Genomic DNA, 18,782 nt, shown 5'->3' on the forward strand with positions numbered 1-18,782 from the left:
GGCAATGGACTGGGGGAGGGGGGTCAATCGGGGAAAAAGGAGACATGTAATACTTTAAACAAAAAAAACAAAAAAAGAAAAGAAAAGACATGTAGGTTTAGCCCTATCCTGTTTCGCTCAGTGGATAGAGCGTCAATTGCAGACTGAAGGGTCCCAGGTTCGATTCCGGTAAAGGGCACATGCTCGGGTTACAGGCTCCATCCCTATAGGGGGTGTGCAGGAGGCAGCCAATCAATGATTCCCTCTCATCATTGATGTTTCTATCTCTCCCTCTTCCTTCCTCTCTGAAATCAATAAAAATATATTTTTTCAAAAGACATGGAGGTTTATATTAGAATATAAGACATGTAGGTTTATATTAGAATACTAGAGGCCCAGTGCATGATTGAATCATGCACGTGTAGGGTCCCCTACACGCTTTCGCTTTCGATCACGGGGGAGCTGAGTGCCTGTCCGCTGGTGCACCAGGCCTTTCAGAAGCCTCCGCCCCTGGAGAGCGGACAGGCACCCAGCTCCCCCGCTTTTGATGGTCCATGGTGGGACGTGAGCTTGCTGCCCCAGAGGCCCCATCTGTGCCGCAGCACAGCCATAGCGCAGACGCTGAGCTCGAGCCGCTGCTGGCGACGCGAGCTCAGCGTCCCGCCGGCCCAATCGGCCACCCCGGCCACCCCGATCCCGCCCCCCCACGCCTCCTGGCCAATCGCGGGCATAGCGAAGGTACGGTCAATTTGCATATTTGTCTATTATTAGGTAGGATATTTTACTTGAATGAGGGTATCAGCAGTTATGTGCACTTTTTTTACTTAACGATGACTACAATGAAACTCTTGAGTAAGAGAACTTTGTTAAAACTACTGCACACCTGGCCCGGCTGGTGTGGTTCAATGGCTGAGCATCAATCATGAACCAGGAGGTCACAATTGGATTCTGGTCAGGGCATATGCCCAGCTTGGGGGCTCGATCCCCAGTAGGGGGCGTGCAAGAGGCAGCCGATCAATGATTCTCTCTCTCATCACTGATGTTTCTATTTCTCTCCCCCACTCCCTTCCTCTCTGAAATAAAAAACATATTTTAAAAAAAATACTGTACACCTGAAGTGATCTATTTAGAAACTAAGAAAGAGTCACACCTTTGGCAGAATATGATCATAACATTTTTAAGAACAAATGTCTTCTGAGTGAAATAACTTGTAGAAACGCAATAGCAAGAAAACTAAAAAAAGAAAACCAGTTTTCCTCCTCCCTTGGCGAGGCTCTATATATGTTAACATTTCTAAAATTATTCCTGTGACCTAAAAATTCTTAATGGACTTTGACCCTAAAAAGCCCAGGTAATAGAGAGAGCCTTAGAAACAGTTAAGTTTCTCACACACACCCAACAGGTACTATGTTGCCTTTTCCTTTGTTTCTTTCAACTAAAATCTTACCAGATTTATTATAATTCTCACATTTATGACTGTAATATTTTTCTCTACTGACCTGACTTACCTGCATTTAGGGAAACTATAGTTATTTTAAAACATACCAGATTGCTAGACCTTCATAGATAGAGTCTATGTCTGTTTATCTTCAATTCCTAAGGTCTAAGTCAGTGGTCAGCAAACTCATTAGTCAACAGAGCCAAATATCAACAGTACGACGACTGAAATTTCTTTTGAGAGCCGAAAACCGACTTCTGCGCATGGGCCACGAAGTTTCAATCGCACTGTACATGCGGGCCCGTATGTGGTATTTTGTGGAAGAGCCACACTCAAGGGGCCAAAGAGCCGCATGTGGCTCTCAAGCCGCAGTTTGCCAACCACTGGTCTAAGTGATAAGATAATAAGAATATATGTAGCTCACATTATATTGGACATATGTTGGAAAATACTAGTTTATAGTGTAGAGTTTGTTTTGTGGACCTACACTTTGCAGTTGGGATTGTTCACCTGGGGTTCACAGACATCCACGTGTGTTTTTCTTAGGAGTGGGCTTAAGGCTTTCAGTATATTCTCCAAGGAATACACAAACAAAGAAAAGTTAGGAATTGCTGTAGAATTTGTAGGTCACGCTTTCCAGTTGTTGCTTGTAGTTACTTGGGCACTGCTGGTGGCTTGGATCTGGGAAATCCCTTTTTCAGTTAGGTAAGCTGGGCCAACCTTGTTTTTGTTTGTTTTATCTTTTCAGGTGAGAGAAACAAACAGGCATATATGCTGAGCAGGAATCAGATATAGTAAGTATTAAGAAACAAGTAGAGCCCTAACCAGTTTGGCTCAGTGGATAAAGCGTAGGCCTGCAGACTGAAGGGTCCCAGGTTCGGTTCCGGTCAAGGGCATGTACCTTGGTTGCGGGCACATCCCCAGTAGGGGGTGTGCAGGAGGCAGCTGATCAATGTTTCTCTCTCGTCGATGTTTCTAACTCTCTATCCCTCTCCCTTCCTCTCTGAAAGCAATAAAAATATTTTTAAAAAAGAAAAATAAGTAGGCAATAGAAGAAAATCAGATAAATTGATGGAGAAAAGAACAGGAGCGAGAGGTAATGAGGGCACAGCCTCTAAAGCTGGATGTACAGGAGGGAAAGATATTAGAGGTTGATTGGGGTGGGGGGGTTATACTCTAAGTCCTGGGAATGCAATTTACAGCATGGGGACTATAGTTAATAATACTGTATTATATATTTGACAGTTTCTGAAAGAGTAAATTTATTTTTTTATTTCTTTTTTCGGGCACTAGGACCAACGATCACCAGCTGCCCAAGTATCAAAATATTATGCTTCCGAAATCTCTTGATGTCAATCAAGCTGCTCTACGTGTGCCACTCACCACAGAAGCCCTTTTGGAGAGAGTAAATCTTAAAAGTAAATAATCACAAATAAAAATTTGTAACTGTATGTGGTGATTAATGTTACAAGACTTATTGTGGTGATCATTTCATAATATAAACAAATATCAAATCATTATCTTGTACACCAGAAACTAAAATGTCAATAAGATCTCAATTTTTTAAAAAGCTCTCTATTTAGAAAAATACAGATACTAGATAAAATGCTTCTTGATAATGATGGTGATAATTCCACAATTAAATAACATTAAAAAAAATTTTCTTCTAATACTGTAAAATCATAGATCAAGAACCATTCCATTTTAACTTTTTACTTGCATGTGTACAAAAATATGCAACATGTATCACAGAAGCAATGTAAGGTCATTTTCAAGAAAATTGTTTTAAGATGTCATTGGAATTTATTTCACTACAAAGACTCAAAGTTTAGTATTCCAGTTTTAAATCAAATGCATTTGTGCCATGGTCAAATAAAATGAAAAGTTGAAAGAACCTTGTTTCTTTATTTTATTTTTAATAAATGTAGCACATATTTGTTAAATAAAATGGTAACGGGATTTGATATTATAGTTCCTCCGACTCCAAGCCTTAATGTTTTCATAACCTTGAACTAGGAACAGGAAAAAGTGGGGAATAATAACTCGGCTACTTCTCTTCCTCTTTTCACTTTCCTTCCACCCACCAGGAAGCCCTAGATATACTATGCTATATGCAATTGAAGAAGCTAAAGTACTGTGATTACATGTTAGTTACTTTACAGTTCACAAATGAATTATTTCATTTAGAAATGGACCTTTCTAGACTGAGACAAGAGACTAATTTGGGAGAAGCTTAAATTTTAAATTTTTAATATTAATCCTGACATCTTAAACAAGTGTAGCAATAATTGGATGGCCTTAGGAAAGAGCAAAGAAAGCTTTAACTCAAAAATGTTTGGGCCGAAACCGGTTTGGCTCAGTGGATAGAGCGTCGGCCTGCGGACTGAAAGGTCCCGGGTTCGATTCCGGTCAAGGGCATGTACCTTGGTTGCGGGCACATCCCCAGTGGGGGTTGTGCAAGAGGCGGCTGATCGATGTTTCTCTATCATCGATGTTTCTAACTCTCTATCCCTCTCTCTTCCTCTCTGTAAAAAATCAATAAAATATATTTTAAAAAAATGTTTGGGAATATGCCCTTTCCACCTCAGACTCCTGAGGCACCCAATAATACTCCAGCTAACTCCAGAATATTAAAAGCCCCCTGGTCCTTTAAGCCTGCTTCAATCAAGGGCCAATGCCTATATGAGCACAGGATCCAATTAAGTGGGAAAAGTGCTTGATTAAGTTAATTCGTCCGAAATTCTGCCCTCCACAACCAATACTATAGCACTATAGTGTTACTCTAGGTTCATCCCTTACTCTGCTTTCTCACAGTTAAATAAATGAATTAAATTGGATAATTTCTACAACTGTGGGAGATTTAAAGACACACTAGAATTTTAAAATAAAAACTGTTGCCCAGTGGTGTTCAGTGGTTAGAGCGTCAGCCCACACACCAAAGGGTGGCAGGTTCGATTCGATTCACAGTCAAGGGTACGTACCTGGGTTGCAGGTTGGATCCCTGGCCCGGTCAGGGTATGTGCAGGAGGCAACCAATCGATCTGTCTCTCTCACATCAATGTCTCTCTCTCTCTCCCTCCTTCCCTCCCTCCCTCCCTCCATCCTTTCCACTCTATCCCCTTCCTTCTCTCCCTTCCACTCTCTCAATGGAAAAAAATAGCTTTGATTGAGGATTAACAAAAATAAAATAAAGACTGTTATTCCAATAATACCAACTCTAATTAATATTTAGGACATTTTCTGAAAGAAGCTGAATAGGTCTTGCCCTTAATCCAGATTCTTGTATACCACCCACTGCCCTCCATCCCTGTATTTTTTCTTCTAAAAAGCAAGTATCAGTAGGACTGACTTCACAATACCTATAATGGCCCACCATAATTTTTTTTAATATATATAGTCTTTATTAGAATGACAGGCACTTCTCCAAGATGAGAACATATTTGAACCTTAAATCTGTAAAGAGGAGCTAATTCTCATGCTAGAAATCTATGGAACATTAAGTTAGTTACATGCAACTTTCATTATAGCACCTTGCAAACTTATCTCCAATATTCCTATAGACAGGGTACTATCAGCAAACACATTTTTTTTTAAATCCACGGATTTGCAACATTTCTTAAATTCCCACTTCAGTGAGCTGAAAAACATAAAATCTATATAAAAACTATCAATTTGGACTGAGATCCTTAGAATTTTTCCTTTGGATTGTATAAACAATATTTTGCTGAAAGATAAAAAATTAAACTTTTAACAATCCAGTTAACTATTCACAAGGATTCAAACTGGGCCAGTTATAAACAAGAATACTTCTTTAGATCTACGTTACACTGTATACACTACCAGTTAATTATCTTACTAACTTCAGTTACTAGTCACTCATCAAAAGCCTATGCACAGCTAGGCATATTCAAAATCCTACTTCTGGAAAAATAACTCAAAATCTATGTCCAACTGAGCAGTATCTTTTCTTTTTCTTTCTTTTTTCTTTCTTTTTTTTTTTTTTTTTTTTTTTGTATACAAAGAATAGACCATTAACATTCAGTAGGAGAGATTCTGTTATGCAGGCCAGAAAATGAAAAAGTGGGTCATGGCCAGTGATGCACAATTCCACTCCCTAGAAAAACAGTCCTGACAACATTCACTAAGTAAAATATTTCACTGCACTATGTGTACATCATTTTAGTACTAATATCTTAATGATTTCAGGATGATTAGTAAAACCTAAACTAATTACTAACATCTCATTCAAAGGAAAATACTTAAGTATGTAAAAAGGTTTAATCAGCCCTAACAATGATCCAACCAGATAAATTAAGCAAAATAGTAAACACAGTATTTGGGCAGGGAAAGTGGTGTGCTGGAAACCTCTCTTCCAGAAAACCAAAGAAGGAATAGAAGAATGTTGAGGGTGGTAATAATTAGTTATTAACAAAACTACAGACTTAATTTGCTACCCTCTGATCTGTTATGCCAGGCTTACAGATTTCCTTATCTCAAAGAAAATTCAATGTCTTGCTACCTAAAAATGAACACCTCCAATATCATAGACTAGTTAGAGGGGTCCCCCAAAGTAATAGTCACATGTTTCCTCCCTCCAGACATTAAGGAGATGAGGCCCCTCCTTCCTAATCTCTCATTCTCTTAGATACCAGTTGTCTCATTAAGCTTTGGTACTGTCAGCCACTCACAAGAAAGCCATGGCAAGTTGACCATTTCCAACTTGTTACTTTCTTAAGATTAGGTACTCAGAGCACTACTTTAGACTTGTTCAGCCTGCTCTCTGTCGCACAGCAGTGGCTTTCTTTAAAGATTATAGAAATCAAGGGAACTATTCTAGTACATTTTTGAGAGGCATATCTAATAAGAAGAGCAATGCAGCGCCCACAAAACAAAGATGTACTATCCATGTAATCATAACAGAGATCAAACAGCCTAGGAATCAAAAAATAATTCTGGCAGTATTTTTTTTCCATCCTTCTAGATAATACTACACACCTACATTATCATTAAGTATTGCTATTGCTAATTTAGTTTTATAAACCAAACTTGAAAAACAGGGTCACACTGCTCCTAAATATTGACTGAACAGTTTGATATGTCAAAAATACTTGCTATCTAGTTGTTTCATAGTAAAAGCAGACCTCTGATTGCTTTTCAATTCAAGCTTCAATCTCTTACAAATGTACTGAATACCTATAGAGTGCAGCATTGCAAGAGATAAAAGATGAGTATAAACCAAACCTTAAAGGAGCTCTTAATCTTGCAGTAGAGGAAACTTTTTATTGGCCATTTTATTGGAATAGAACAAAGCTGTGTAAAAGAAGTGCAATATGAGTAACAGTTGCTACACCAGATATCAAAGGAAGGCATAAGTATACTCATTTGGTTCCTAACAGGGTTTCACGAAAAAATAAAGATTGCAAGAAAGTAACTGTATTTTAAATGCATCCTGCAAGATCCAATTTCAACATAGTAGGGCAGGTTTCTGCACTCTAGGCAAATGTAACAATATAAGCTGAAAAACGGGAATGAGAAAGCATGAGAGAAGTGCAGAAAATATCAAGTACATATATATCAATATACATATAGGATTGGAGTGAGAGATTAAGGTTAGAGAGGTGGGCAGGGTCACACTGCAGAGAGCCTTGAATCCCAGATAATGAGTTTGTATTTCACTTGGATAGGCAACTAAGAGGGTGACAAGGCAGAGGTCCATTTCTGGAAAATCAAGCTAGAAGGAATATAGGAGTTGATTTGGTGAGTAAAGAGCCTAACAGAAGAGTCTGCCTGAGAACGTAATCCTATATAATAAAAGGCTAATATGCAAATAGACCAAACGGAGGAACAACGGGTCACTATGACACGCACTGACCATCAGGAAGCAGACGCTCAATGCAGGAGCTGTCCCCTGGTGGTCAGCGGTGGCGGGAACCTCTCCCGTCTCTGCGGCAGCACTAAGGATGTCCGACTGCTGCTTGGGCCCACTCCCACATCCCCCGAAGGCTCCCAGACTGCAAGAGGGCACAGGCCAGGCTGAGGGGAACACCCCCCCCCCCCGCAGTGCACGAATATTGTGCACCGGGCCTCTAGTTCTCTGATAAGTGTTAAAAACCCAAATTAGAGCCGACAGCACTAGAAACAAAAGTAACTAATTCTTCACATATATTATCATGGGTAAGCACTCTATCCATAAACTCACTCAGAGAAAATATTGCCATAACTGTTCCTCATATATTATTTCCAAATAAAATTTGAAAAACAAGAAAGTATCTTACTTCCAGGTACACTCCAAATTATATATATTACAAATGAATCATTTGGAGAACACAAATTAAGTGACAAAAGATGTATTAAAAGTGGCATATCCTTTGAAACTAAACAGTACTCTGAAATGCCACACAATTTTGAGCTCCCATCCCTTTATCTCAACGGGTACCACACAAAGCAATTTCTTAGAAAAAAATGTATTCCCAATGATTAAGAAATAATTTTACACTGTGGGATAAAAAATAAATTGCTAATCCATAGTGAAGCTTGCCAAAGAACTCAAATGCATGATAATCAAACACAATCTTTCCATTATGGTCTCAGTCCTAAAACTGTTCATCTTCATCCCTCCTCCTTCCCAGGCTCTTCTTCTCTCATCAGAACATGAAAATCAGTTTTGCAGACAGAATCAGAGAATGCTAAAATGGAAAAAAGATGCTACAGATTCATTTTTATCCTCATTTTTTGAGGAAACTGGGGTCAAAATGTCATAATGAGAGTTAGTGGCAGGACTAGGATCAGCAGCTGGCCCAACTCCAAGTTTTGCCTTTTCTTTTAAAAGTTAACTCCAAGGCACCATTGAAAAGATTGAATAAAATGTTAAAATAGACAAACTAGTAGTGACAATTGTTTTTCTATTTTAAAATAGTATCTCTTGCAAAATACCTCCCTAAAGGCTACCTCCCAAACTATGCCCTTAGTGTTACAGAAATTCTGTGAGACCAGGACAAACCAAAAATTCCAAAAACAAAGTATCTCTGTAGAAAGACCGGACAACCACTTTCCTGCAGAGAGACGTGAAACTGTTAGCAGAAATGTGCTGACTGATCTCATTTGTAAAGCTGATACACACAGAGAATCTCCAAATTAACTAAGTGCCAACTATTTAAAACAGCTCAGTCATTAACCATTCAACTCCCCAAAACTCAGTTCCCTAAAAATAGTAGTAGGTTTGTGGGCAGATGAATGGTTCACCAGATTGATGCAGTAGAAAACTAAGAAATAAGCAGTCTCAACCTCCTGCAGATGAAACCTTATGCAGCTTTGAAATTGCCCTTCTGGACTTTTAATTTCAGAATTCCAAGTCAAGGCTTTAACCATTTTGATAGCTACCAAATGTGTTCTAATAAGTATAAGTTCTCACCAAAAAATGAGAGAGAAGGGGTGAGAGAACCAAGATAATATACAAGATTAATTAAAAACATTAAAGAAGCCCAGCCAGTTTGGCTCAGTGGTTGAACATAGACCTATGAACCAGGAGATCATGACTCGATTCCAGGTCCTGGCACATGCCCGGGTTGCAGGCTCGATCCCCAGTAAGGGGCATGTAGGAGGCAGCAGATCAATGATTCTGATCACTGATGTTTCTATCTCTCCCTTCCTCTCTGAAAACAATAAAAATATATTTTTTTTAAAAAAAGAACATTAAAGAAGACTGCACTCAATGTAAGGACAGACATCAATTCTACCTTCTAGTATATTCCTTAATAAGAACAATCAGCCCTAACTGGTTTGGCTCAGTGGATAGAGCGTCAGCCTGCGGACTGAAGGGTCCCAGGTTCAATTCCGGTCAAGGGCATGTACCTTGGTTGCGGGCACGTCCCCAGGAGAGGGTGTGCAGGAGACAGCTGATCGATGTTTCTCTCTCATCAATGTTTCTAACTCTATCCCTCTCCCTTCCTCTCTGTAAAAAATCAATAAAATACATTTAAAAAAAAAAAGATCAAAGACCATTTCCAGTTTTCCCTTCTGTAAACCCTGTAATAGAAAGATACTAACAATATTAATTTACTTCCATAATTTTAAATATTGTCAGACAACCTTTCCATTCTGCTCAGCATGAGAATGTCAGTATTAATTATACAAAGATGACTTAGCCAAAAGCAAAGAAATTTGACGTTAGTGAAATTGAGCACTTTTATTGAAGATAAATGTATAATTTCCACTACTTTTTTCTGAAATAGTAAAAATTGAGAATTGTTTTAGTGTTACAATCTTGTCCTTGAGGAAAACTGCCACCTCTAGAGAAAAGATATCAGTGAACAACCAAAATTACAACCTAGGTGCTATACCTACAATGATAACAGAAAAGTATGTAGGTTAATGTCCTTTGCTGCAAATTACCTTTCATTTATTATGAAAGCATATGCTGCTTTCAATGTCAAAACTCTATATAGTTGATTGAAACTTAAAAATTATGTATGGCTGAATGCTATATAGCAATTATCTAATTAAAATGATTCCAACTGTTTACAAATATAAATGTGATGCTTAATACAGGATAAATGTAATACCTAATCTAAAAGCAACTTACTACAACTCCAGAATCAGATTTCACTAAAAACTCACAACCAAATCTGAACCTAAAAATGACTCATATTTATTGAGAGATTTGGCATACACTGTTAGGTAGTCTCACATTATTTTGTTAATATTTTGCCTTTACCTAACTTTTCTTATGGTTCAGATTTCTGCAAAAATATTCTTATAAAGACTTCCTTTATCCTCTAAAATAAACTGAATCAGCTTTTATCTCATAAAGCCCTGTGCTTTCTTCTCATGTAATTATCAAAATTGTTAAGTACATTAACTTGATGATTTTTGCTTAACATTATCTTTCACACTAGTTTCTCAAGGCCAGAGAAATATCTGTTTTATTCTTCACTGTATAACTAAAATAACATGAAGTACAGAGCATGGCACACAAGGGCATTTAAATAAACTGTGAAATAGCAACAGTTATTGTTATTTTTGTTAAGTCCTTCCCTTCTGTTCTCTCTGTCCTCTCTCCAGAACTTTAGCTTACAAATTACTGGAAAGCCAGAGATGATTTCTGCAAATGAGATATATTTAAATCCATCATTTTCCTACTGATTTACATAGCAAAATCAAATGTCCTTTACTGCCTTCCTGTAAAATTAATAAGAACGGATTAACACTTTAACCTAAATTCACTCACCCTAATCTTAGTCGTTAAGTCTGAGGGCAGTTGGGGGCAACTATGTTTACACAGAACACTGTAGTAAATTCCTGGTGGCTAATTACTGACAGCATCAACCCCCATGCCCAGGTCAGAAAGTCTTACCCCCACAATCATATTCAAGAAACCATTCCTGTCCAACTCCCATAACTTCATGATTAGAACCATCTCAACAAATTATGGATGCTATCCAAGACGCTACACTAACCAGTTAAGTCAACTTTGTACCAAAAATATTTAGAAAAAAATGTTCCCCTACTTCAGAACCAAATTCTTCCCATTACCAACCAATATTAAATTCCTCTGACTAGCAACTGAAGGCCTATGGAGGCATGTGATCAAAAAGCCAGTAATAGGAACTTAGATTACATTGAATTATATGTGCTTGATGATTTGATACTATTTCAAGCTAAAATTTACATATGTCCCTATCTTGTTTCTACAATTCAAAGTTGAATTTGGTTAGCATGCACAACTGAAACTAAACTATTTTGGGAAGAAACATGAAAATGTCCAATTATCCTATATAATCCTATATAATAAAGAGGTAATATGCAAATTGACCATCATTCCAACACACAAGATGACCGCCCCCATGTGGTCAAAGATGGCTGCTCCCATGTGGACACAAGATGGCCCCACAAGATGGCCAGCAGGAGAGGGCAGTTGTGGGCGATCAGGCCAGCAGGGGAGGACAGTTCAGGTGGACCAAGCCTGCAGGAGAGGGCAGTTGGGGGCGACCAGGCCTGCAGGGGAGGGCAGTTAGGGGTGACCGGGCCTGCAGGGGAGGGCAGTTGGGGGGGACCAGGCCTGCAGGGGAGGGCAGTTGGGGGCAACCAGGCCAACAGGGGAGGGCAGTTGGGGGCAACCAGGCCAGCAGGGGAGGGCAGTTAGGGGTGACCAGGCCTGCAGGGGAGGACAGTTGGGGGTGACCAGGCCTGTAGGGGAGGGCAGTTTGGGGGGACTAGGCTGGCAGGGGAGGGCAGTTAGGGGCAACCAGGCCTGCAGGGGAGGAAAGTTGGGCGACCAGGCCTGCATGGGAGGGCAGTTGGGGGCAACCAGGCTGGCAGGGGAGCAATAAGGTGTCGATCAGGCTGACAGGGGAGTGATTAGGAGGTGATCAGGCAGGCAGGCGAGCAGTTTGGAGCCAGCAGTACTGGATTGTGAGAGGGATGTCCGACTGCCTGTGGAATCGGGCCTAAACGGGCAGTCAGACATCCCTCGAGGGGTCCCAAATTGGAGAGGGTGCAGGCTGGGCTGAGGGACACACCCCACCCCTCCGTGCACAAATTTTGTGCACCAGGCCTCTAGTAAAATATAAAACTAAAAAGGTACAAGTTGTCAGCATTTCAAACATATATGTACTTAACCAGAAAGACATGATTATACAAAGCATATATTTCAGAGAGGAAACTACTCCAACAGTTTAGGTATAACATACAACATAAGTATATGTACCCCTGGAAACTATTTATATTTTTTAAAATCAAATGTGTATAATGTATAAACATGCATGTATGTGCATGTGTATATATACACATAAATGCACATATATAGTTTACCCTCATTATTTGAGAGTTCCATATTTGAAAAGTCACCTACTTGCTAAAATTTATTTGTATCCCAAAATCAACACAATACCCCCAAATCCATACAATGACACTTTCACAGTTATATGCACACACGCACATAGTGGTGAAAATTTTGAATAGATGAGTTGGAGTAAAAAAGGTGATGCTGTGCCTTCTGATCTCAGCTCTCATATTATAAACAAGTGCCCTTTTCAAGATCTATTTAGTGTCATGTTTTTCTCATTTTTGTGCTTTTTATTAGTGATTTTATTTTTTAAATGTCTCCCAAGTATAGTGCTAAAGTGTTGTCTAGTGTTACTAAGCCCAAGAAGGCTGTGATGCCCCTCACAGAGAACATATGTGTATGAGCTAAACTTCATTTAGGTATAAACTGCAGTGCTGTTGGCCATGAGTTCAATGTTAATCAGTCAACAATTTATATTAAATACTAGAGGCCCGGTGCACGAATTCGTGCATCAGTGGGGTCCCTTGGTCTGGCCTGCAGGATTGGGTCAAAACCGGCTCTCCAACATCCCTCGAGGGGTCCTGGATTGTGAGAGGGTGCAGGCCAGGCCGAGGGACCCCACAGGTGTGCGATCAGGGCTGGGGAGGGACACGGGAGGTTGGCCAGCTGGGAAGGGACCGCGGGAGGGCTCCAGGCCATGTCCAGCCCGTCTCAGTCCCGATCGGCCGGACCCCAGCAGCAAGCTAACGTACTGAACGTCGGCCCCCCGGTGATCAGTGCATGACATAGCGACTGTTCGACTATCTGCCCCATGGTGGTCAGTGCACATCAAAGCGACTGGTCGACCAGTTGACTGTCTGCCCCCTGGTAGTCAGTGCACGTCATAGCAAGCAGTTGAGCGGCCTTAGCATATCATTAGCATATTACTCTTTGATTGGTTGAACAACCATCCAGATGACCAGACACTTAGCATATTAGGCTTTTATTATATAGGATGGTGTATTTAAACAGAAACACACACAAAGCAAGGTTCTGTACTGACTGGCTGACAAAAATGGTGTGAACAGAGGCTTGCAGTACCCTAACCCAGTGGTCGGCAAACTGCGGCTCGCGAGCCACATGTAGCTCTTTGGCCCCTTGAATGTGGCTCTTCCACAAAATACCATGGCCTGGGCGAGTCTATTTTGAAGAAGTGGCGTTAGAAGTTTAAGTTTTAAAAAACTGGCTCTCAAAAGAAATTTCAATCATTGTACTGTTGATATTTGGTTCTGTTGACTAATGAGTTTGCCGACCCTATATTTCCCTTAAAAGCAATGGTTCATGTTTATGTTGACTTTATAGAACATAACTATGGCAAGTAATGAGAATTTTATGTATATATGTATATATACACATATATGTATGTATATACATACATATATGTGTATATATACATATATATATATATATATATGTATATATATAAAAGGCTAATATGCTAAGTGTATGACAGTCCAACCAGTCGCTATGATGCGCACTGACCACCAGGGGGCAGACGCTCAACGCAGGAGCTGCCATGACAAGCACTGGCCATTTACAGAGAAATGGCACCGGGGACCTGGCACTGACAAAGCAACACTAGGCTTCCCCAAGTGGGACACAGGCTCCGCCACCATCCCAGAGTGACAGCCCACCAAATCAGAGCTGATGCTGCCGAGACCCCATGGCACAAAATGCGGCCCACAGCCCAGCCTAGCCGGAAAGGTGGCTGTGGGCGCCGGGTAATGACATCACATAGCAACGCCCGGCTTCCTCTCCCTAGAGACAGACCATTTAACAATAAACAGCACCTCAGAACTGGTGCCCACAAAGCAACACTCAGCTTCCCCCAAGTGAGACACAGGCCCCGCCATCACCCCAGAGTGACACCCTGGGACAAAATGCATCCCACAGACCAGACCAGCAGGGAAACGGTGGCTGTGGGCACTGGGTAATGACATCAGGTAGCAACACCCAACTTCCTCTCCCTAGTGACTAGCCTCCTTGAAGTTTCTTCAGCCCAGGAACACGACTTGCTTTATAGCCAGGTGGAAACATATTACACTTTAACCAAATGTCTGTGAAGCATTGTCCCATGCCTCATCTCATTTGATCCTCACAGAAGTCCTGGAGTGGGAAGATAGGAGACTCGGTGGAATTCTTTTCATTTTCCGGAAAATGGAGATTTAGAAAGCTTAGAAACTTGACCTGACTGAAAAAAAGTAAGAAATTGTGGACCTTGAAAATGACTTCAGGTTTTGTCACTGCGCAGAATATAGTCAAACACTGCTGCAGTTAAATATTTTACCCTTTGTTCTCCCTGCTTGATCTACAATAATAATCTGCTTTGTGTTGATATTTACTTCTGTGTTGCTAACAGTTACCTGAAAGAGAAATTGGGGTGTTTCACTGGGCTGGAAAAAGTTTAGCTAAATCAGAAAGCAGGTCTAACTAAGCAACTTTATCTATATATATAAAGCTCTCGCTGGTGCCAATCGCACGCGTGTGTTTCGATCTGTTATTGTCGATCATGAATTTAGTTTACACTTCTATAATAGAGAAAGGGCCAACAGCGATATTAAAATATTTTTTCTAATTAATTGCCTTTCAATGTGCACGAATTCATGCACCGGGCCACTAGTATACATATATTTATACATATATATACATACATGCATGTACATAGTATATACATGTTTATACATACATATACATACATGCATGTACATAGTATATACATACATGCATATACATACATACATGTATATGTGTATGTATATATATCAAAGAGAGAACCAGAGTTTATGAACCTCTCAAAGGCACTGCAGAGGTCATTCTGAGCAATCTGCCTATTTTTGCAGGAGAGTCAAAACACCTCAGAGCACAGCATCTACAGGGTCTTGGCCCCTGTTTAAACAATACTGACTTAAGGAAAAAATAAAAAATCTACCAAGTTTGTTTTTTTGGTCTGTCTTTGTTTCTACCCCTTTTGCCACTTAATGGTATAACTCTCCTCAATTCAGGTACTTTAAACCCTAGCCTGTTCAGAAGCACTTGCCCTAATCTTATAATCAGGGTAATGTATCTGTCAGTTATTGAATGATCATTCTTGAATGTGAACCAGACTTGTGCTTAAACATCTTGCCTAAATTGTGGCATTACTCATTTGGAAAGAAGAGAGGCTATTAAGCATCTGGAATAGGAATGAATTATCAAAATCAAAAAGTAAACCAAATATCGATAATTTTAGTGTATATTCTGAAGAGAGAAGAAATACACAAGGGAAGAAAGCCTAGGCCTCAGCCTTCCCTCCAGGGAAAGCTAAAGCCTAGTCCCAAGGGTTGGGGTGTTGGGTGGTCAAGTCCCATCTTCCAAAAGAGTTTCTTCAACCTTTGCTTCCTCCTAGCACTTGATTACAGACTATTTCCAAGAGAAAGGCCAAATCAGTGGAACAACATTAGCGCTTGAATTTTTTTACATTTTTTAGTGGTTGAGCACTCCTTTAGAAATTCATTTTTAATTTCATTTCCAAAAATTACTTATTTTTTTATTGAAAATGACTTGCCTAGGGTAATGACAATATGCTTAGAACAGTGATAGAAGGTACAAAACCAGACTAATTTGATTAAGGTCAGTTTCCTTTCTACTAAATAAAAGATCCATCTGCGATTTAGTGAAATGAAGTGAATGCACTACTACTCAAGCTACACTTCAATTAGTTATACAATTTAAACAGAAGTATAGCATGTGGGGTAATAGCTGTCTTCTCAAAACCTACAACTCAATTTAAACCTAGTATATTGAAATTCACATATAATAAAAGGCTAGGAAATTTTAAAGCATAGTAAATCTACCTATTATGACCAATTACCATAGGGTGTCCCAAAAAAACATACACACACTTTAACAGCTGATAACTCTACTTCGAAATGAAATGTATTTTAATAATCACTGTCTTTATAATTAGTCAAAGTGTGCAAGTGCATTTTGGGGAGACACCCTATATATACATTCTCTAGAGAAGGTAAGGATTCTTCCTTGCACCTCAACAATGTTCAGCGAGGCTCATTAAGTAGGGGCAAAGTTTTGCAAGACAATGACAACCGCCTCTAAATAATTCAACATTCCTTTCCCTTTAGAATATTTTTTATAGACAAAAACCTCCAGATTTTTCTCTTGCACTAATTTGCTATTGTTTATAACATTCCAAAAAAAGGTGTAATCTCAGTCTACTGTCTTCAAACCACATCATCTCTCAGAGAATCAACCTTCAAATTTCTTCTCTCTTAACCTTGGAACCTAAAAGGACCGTTTATCAACCAAATATTTCTTTATGAACTTTTAAAAGTATTTATTTTGTAATATAATTTTGCAACTAAAAACTCAAAGGTCAATGAAGCGTGTCATAAGCAAGAGAAAGTATTTTCTAGAAGTCAGTTATACAAACAATACAAAACTAAAGAGCGCAGTCTTTTCTTTTTAAAATGGTGCAAACTTTCTGTAAGCAGACCTGCAACTGCTGACATAGTCTGGTCAAGAGAGCGAGGGACCGAACACAAAAAAACTTCACAAGGGAAAGTTAAACTGTCTTCAGACCACCTCTTCAAGTGCTACCAAAAGGACACTCTGGAAGGGAATGAATAGGAAAGGCTCCGAATCACAAAGAACAAGAGACTTCAAGTTCACCAGCTCGCCCAAAGCCACCTACTAACAGAATTTGGGACAAATGATCACCTGTAACATCGCGCACACACAGAGAAATGTATTGTGATTTATTTATTTTTCCAACTGGTGACTGAGCAGGAGCAAAACCAGGTTGCACACCGGGGGCTGCAGGGTCCCATGCCCCGCGACGCGGGTGGAGAGTCCGACGAAGAAGCCAACGCGCGACACCCGCCGGAGCCCCAGCTGGCAGCGCGGAGCCTCAATCCTGCCCGATCTGACCCCTCGAATGAGTCACTGGCCCGATCATCACCCACATCACTCGCTAGGACGTTCTCTCTTTATTTCCTCGCGTCCAGAAGGGCTGAAAACGACTTAAACTTGTCCGGAGAGCGGCCAGCGGCCAGAAGAACCGGCTGGAGAGCGAAACCCCGAGCGAGCCCCCGGCCGGCCCGACAGGAGCTGCAGAGAGGGGAGCGCGACCCGAGAGGGCGCCGGGAGAAGCCCCCGCCACACCCCAGCCCGGCCTCACCTGCCCGCCCCAGCCTCCCCGTACCTTCCGCTAGCGACTCCTCCAGGGTGACCTGGTAGCGGCCGACGGCGAACACCCGGACCCCGACGGACGAGCCACCGGAGCCAGAGGCGGCCCCGGCCCCGCCGGCCCCGCCACCCGCCGCTCCGCCGCCGCCGCCGCCGCCGCCCTCCGACTTGGGCATTCGAGAGAACTTCTTCATGGTCCCGCCGGCGCTGCGGGGCGCGGGGCGCGCGCGCGAGGGCGAGTTCCAAGCGTCCGCGAGGGGTCGGCGGCCCCCGAGCGTCCGAGCGCGCTGCGGCCCGCGAGCCTCACATGCCGCGCGCCAGAGCGCACTGCCCAGCCCACCGCCCGCTCCCGGCTCCGCTGCAGCTGCCGGGCTCCCGCAGAGGGCGGCGGGGCGGGGAGGGCGGGGACGGGGCGGGGCGCTGGGGGCGGGCCCGAGCGCGTGGGGGGGGGGGGCGGGGGGGCGACTCCAAAGCCGCGGCGACTGCCCGGGGCGCGCCCCCCGCCTCTCCGAGCTCCCGGAGCGCGATCCGGGGGAGGAGAGCGTGAGAGAGGGAAATGGAGAAGGGGCGGGGCGGCCACCCCCGCTGGGAGTGGGCTGAACCTCCCGGGACACTCTCGGCCCAGAGCGCCGCCCGCGCCGCCGCCGCCGCCCAGGCCGGACCCGCGCCGCCCGCCACTCGCGGCTGCTGGCGGCGCGGCGCAGCGACCAACGGCTCTCGGAGGCCGGGCGCCCCGCGCAGGCGCGCCTTCCGCGCCGCCGGAAGTGACGGTGTCGGCTTTTGTCACGTGGAGGGGGCGGGGAGGTGATGGAGGGCGCGGCCGGGGTCCCGGGTCTGGGGTCCCTACCGGCAGGGCCGGCCAGACCTGTGGAGCCCCGGCTGCGAGCCGGGAGCTGGCGGGGAACCGCTCCCCGCGCGCTGGGGTCCCGTCCTCGGCGCTTAGGAGTTTGTCACTCGGGGGAGCTGACAAATGCCTCCAGCATCTTCATCCCCACTGGGGAGCCTCCACCCCAGCTTCCCGGACCCCCATCCCCACCACCACCCCCGAAAACCGTCTTCCGCTCGCACACCCCGCGCGTGGGAGGCGAGAGCAGCGCGGATTCCGGTAACCGGCTTCGGGAGCTGCATCTGCGCACCCTGCGCAGACGCGCGTGCCGGGAGCGCTTTGCGGTTTATCGATTAGGAGAACTTTCAGAATCTCAGGGTGCTGGGCGACAGAGAGATGTGGGAGCCGTGGCAGATGGTCGCAGCGGGTACTAGGACCTTACAGACCAGACCACCTGCGGCCAGGAGCGCCTCACGGACTCGCCCCCAAGGTCACCCCCCTGGCTTGTGGCAGAGCTGGGACGACAGGGTCCGTCC

At 42.8% G+C, this 18,782-nt stretch overlaps 1 protein-coding gene across 2 annotated transcripts in view; it reads right to left on the bottom strand.

Annotated features, from left to right (window-relative positions):
• The window catches only part of BMP2K (BMP2 inducible kinase), a 137,010-nt gene extending 118,894 nt beyond the window's left edge, over window positions 1-18,116 (bottom strand). For both annotated transcript variants that reach the window (XM_079771745.1, XM_079771744.1), the window contains exon 1: window positions 17,437-18,116. In XM_079771745.1, the coding sequence (XP_079627871.1) occupies window positions 17,437-17,614 (178 nt within the window). In that variant the 5' untranslated portion in view covers window positions 17,615-18,116. The remainder of the gene's footprint in view (window positions 1-17,436) is intronic.
• Window positions 18,117-18,782: the final 666 nt, after the last annotated feature.

Source organism: Cnephaeus nilssonii, assembly GCF_951640355.1.
Source record: "Cnephaeus nilssonii genome assembly, chromosome: 1".
Lineage (NCBI taxonomy): Eukaryota > Metazoa > Chordata > Mammalia > Chiroptera > Vespertilionidae > Cnephaeus > Cnephaeus nilssonii.